The sequence below is a fragment of the Hemiscyllium ocellatum genome, assembly GCF_020745735.1.
Source record: "Hemiscyllium ocellatum isolate sHemOce1 chromosome 27 unlocalized genomic scaffold, sHemOce1.pat.X.cur. SUPER_27_unloc_2, whole genome shotgun sequence".
NCBI classification, from domain to species: Eukaryota; Metazoa; Chordata; class Chondrichthyes; order Orectolobiformes; family Hemiscylliidae; genus Hemiscyllium; species Hemiscyllium ocellatum.
Genome location: NW_026867487.1, coordinates 4021165 through 4025425, shown reverse-complemented (window position 1 = coordinate 4025425; position 4261 = coordinate 4021165). Strand labels below are relative to the sequence as shown.

The window sequence follows — 4261 nt, the reverse complement described above, 5'->3', positions numbered from 1 at the left end:
TATTTTAAGAAGTCTTTAATCGGATGTTTTGCAATTATTAAGATATGTTCTCACGTGGAGGTCTGATTTCCCTTCCACATTAATCAATTTCACATTGAAACTAATTCGTTCCATTTTTTCAAAAAGGTAGGCACACAGAAATGGTTAGTGCCAGGCCGGCTGCACAGCTTGTATTCTCAATGAAATTGAGTGAGGTGTTCTCTGAGATCCTCAAACAAAGAGCAGGGTATTCGGTCCTCACACAGTCAATACACTAATCAGAAACAGTATTCACTGTGAAGAACTGTAAATGCTGATGATCTGATCTGCCCTACTAGATTTTCCCTTCACGTGAATATGAAGCATAAGTCTGTGACCTGCTGTTACAAAGAGTCCTCAATAACAGCAGCTGTGACCCAGAAACATGCGGCAGTTAGTGTACGAGGATTTCATCCATTCTGTCACTTTGAGGCTGATTGCACAGTAATAGACGGCGGAGTCAGACAGCAGAATCTGCGAGATGTTCAATCGGAACGACTTCTCTGTCTTCTGGAGGGCATCAGAAAACTGAGTCTGAGCAAAATCTGCCTTCCATTTCGCACTGCCGCTTGTGGGCCTCTGAACTGCAAACTCGGGCTGTTTGCCTGGGTATTGACGGTACCAGAACAAGTAGTAACCATCGTCAGTGCAGTTGCAATTTAAAGTGACATCTTCTCCCTCTGTCCGCATGAACGAAAAATACTGTTGACTAATAGGAACTGCATCACTCAGATCTGGAACATAGCATTTGAGAAAACAGAAATCAAAGATAAAACGTTCGAGAAAAGTGAACTGAATTTAGAAATACATCATCTTATCTGTAATACATAGAATTTAGAGTAGAAAAAGCATATTAGGACTGTAAGGCTCATAATTATGTGAATAACAGGCAAACACAAACTTCCCATTTCTCAGTCTCATTTTATGAACATGTGTTTGCAGTCCTTTCCCCCTCGCTTGCTTACCTGCATTGCTCTTAAGTGCATTTTTGTTGTTCATTCTAACAACTTCATATGGTAAAAAAAATCTATTTTATCAATTCTCTGGCTAAAAATTTGATTTTCTTTTCCTGAACTGAACATTGAATTCTTTTGTGCCATTTTAGTTTGTGTTTGAAGTGTATGTATCTGGAATACTTCTCAAATGCAAGAAATCGCAACGTGATTGGAACAAAAGGTATTTTCCCCATTTGAACAATATCAATCTGAAGATCTGCTAATCTTTTCATTAGTGGAGAAAGGAACCTAACACAAACATTGATGTCTGTCAATCTTTCAATTCCAGCAACATCTCTCCAAACCATTTTTCTGTTCTGCGTTGTATCCCTTCTTTTTGTTTGTAAGTCAGTGGTCAGAAATGCGTACAATTACCAGGTGTGCTCTAACCCAGCTCTGATATTTGTCTCACGTGTGTACGCCATTTATCAAATATATTTGCTCACCCATTAAAATCCTTTTTAAACTATAAAGTCCTTACCAACAATTGAACTCATCCAGGCCAGAGAAAGAACAGACAGCCACATTGCTGCTGCTATTGAAATGGTGGGCTGTTTCTGCGTCTCAAAAATCTGCAGAGCAACCAGAAAGAAAAAGCTGTCAGTCTGGATTATGTTCAATTTGATTTCACTTCCAGGGATTCATGCGACTGTTCGACCTTGAACTGTCGAACGTCACAATTTTCTGTTTACGTCAGAAAAGAGAGACATTGGAGTTTATCACTGTTGCTTGGGAAAAGATTACCAAATGTAGAGATCTACTCTTTAATCCACCTACGAGAAGCTTTTTCGCCAGCGGAATACAGAAAAAAAACTCGCCTGAACCACAGCTCAAACATTAATTGATCTAAAACTAGCTGGATGAATAAAGGAAATTCTATTTTTGTAACTGGATTGAAAAGTTCGCTTTTCGTTCATTATCACTAATCAGAATGATATTGTAGGCAGGTTGAGATGTGATATAGTTTATACATGGGACACCTGAGATTTCTGAACGCATATTCCCTCTCGCTCATTGTTAACTGTCTGCAGTTTCGCTGGTCCACTCTTCCTTTACCCAAAATAGACCACACAAACTTACGAATACTACTTTTTTAGCCAGAAGAGATGTAATACTTGTCCGTTCAGTTCCATCCTCCTCAATATGCAAAGGTGCAAACACATATCTCAGTAATGTTGCGCTTTACCTGCACTTCGTACAATCTAGTCTATAGCATTTGCTCTCACAATGTGGTATCCTCGAAATTGAAGAACCAAAGCATGTACTGGGTGACTGCTTCACAGAACACTTTGGTTGGAAATGAAGACCTTGAATATTCAGTACTTTGTCACTATAAAACAACAACATGTTCCCTGGTGAATATCATTGCCTCAGGCTTGTTGCAGTAATCCAGTGAAACTCAGCGCAACCTGAAAGAACTGCATCATATTTTCCATCTGGACTCCCTGTTGAATGTATTCGTAAATTATTAGTTTTTTCCTACAACAACAGCAGCTACTATGGCTACTACCACTACTACTACTGCTGCTGCTGCTGCTACTACTACTATTAATATTACCTACTACTAATATTATTATTATTAGTAGTAGTAGTCATTATTATTATTACTCGTAGTAGTAATAGTAGTAGTAGTGAATACAATAACTTTCGGGTTGAGATTTCCCATCTCTCCATCCCAACGCTCACAGCCAGGTCTTGTTATCACATAGTCTGCTATTGCACAGCACCGACTTTAAGCCAGTAACAGTCCCGTTAAAGCTATTTTCACTCTTATAGACAGATCTTTATCAATTCTTTCGCATATCCAATTGTTCTTCTCTCTCTTTGGGCTCTATCTTCACCTACCATTTACTCCTCACCCACTGCGCCCAACTTATGATCTACATATAAACCAACACTTTCCTAATGACCATCAGTTCTGACGAAAAGTTACTCGAACTGAAATATTAACTCTAACATCGCTCTGTAGACACTGCCAGACTTGCTGAGCTCTAAGAGCTATTTTGGTTTTTGCCTGATACCTTAAATATGCAGCATCAAAACAGAGATGGGTGAGCGGTGATATTGTCTGGGTGGCGGTCTTGGAATGTATGTCAAGCATTGGTGAGCGAAGATGACTACGAGCCAAATAAGCTGACTAATTTACCTGCTTTAAAATAAATACACTTCAAATAAATGGCATCGTGTTTCTTCTGCCAATTGCATACTGTGCAGTGAATGAAGTTTAAAGTTTCACTCCGCTTGGCACTAATGGGAGGTATTATGTCGAGACATTGTGCAGAGGTGACACCTTCTTACGTGCTGCTACTCAACATGTGTTATGAACATCCTTTATGTTGTACACCTGCTCACGTTGAGGCTGTGTTTTTCTCCAAGACTTGCTGTGGTCCTTGTTGCAGTGTCTGAGCCTGCTCAGAACGATCATTCAGTTTGAACAGATGCAGAAAATGCCGAATGGATTCAGCACAGAACTGATTTTAGTTTTGAGCAGTAACTAATGTGCGTTATATCCCATTGCACTGCCAGTTGTTTATACCAGACCACCTCACAGATCTTTTATCCTGTGAAAGCGGGCCACAGATGACAGTGAGGAAAAACTGCAGGACTCGAGTTGGAATGTCGCTCGTGTTCCTCTACTCAGTAAGGTGATCTAATGGGTGTTCACCTTGCTGGATAATTCCCAAGTCTCATATTTCGAGGTCATTTCATAACTCAATGGATATCAGTCTGAAATGAACTCAGCTTCAGAACAAAGTCTCCTGGCTGATGTCGGAAATAATAACGAACTGGCAATTAACAACAGTTTGACTCCTTCATTGGGACAATTTATATTCTAGGAAAAGACGAAAAATAATGACTGATGCTGCAGTATTCATGCCAGAATCAGTCCTTTACAGACCTACTCACGGTGAGTTAAAATAGCACAAACACACACACACTCACATACCTGATATAAAGGTGTGTTTACACAGAACTTTGCGGAATGGAAACTACAAAAAGAAAACTCTTGAGAAAAATAATCTTAAAAGGGTGTTTTTGTTATGTTCAGCCGTCTTATCCAGAAGGAGGCCGTCATGTTGTCTTGCCGGTTTTTGCACAGGGCGACTGCTTCTGTGCATCAATGTGGAGCTCAGTGCACAGTAGTAGACGGCAGAATCGGAGACTTGAACCTCGGAGATATTTAAAGGAATTGTTTTCTTTTCCTTGTCCAAATGAGCAGAAAACCGGTCGGTGAAATCTTTAGATCT

At 39.8% G+C, this 4261-nt stretch overlaps 1 gene segment (V, D, J or C); it reads right to left on the bottom strand.

The window, feature by feature from the left end:
• Positions 1 to 375: 375 nt before the first annotated feature.
• LOC132807674 (T cell receptor alpha variable 38-1-like) lies at positions 376 to 1540 on the bottom strand. The segment is given in 2 exon segments: positions 376 to 752; positions 1495 to 1540. Coding segments are annotated over 2 exon segments (423 nt in total).
• Between the last annotated feature and the right edge of the window lie 2721 nt (positions 1541 to 4261).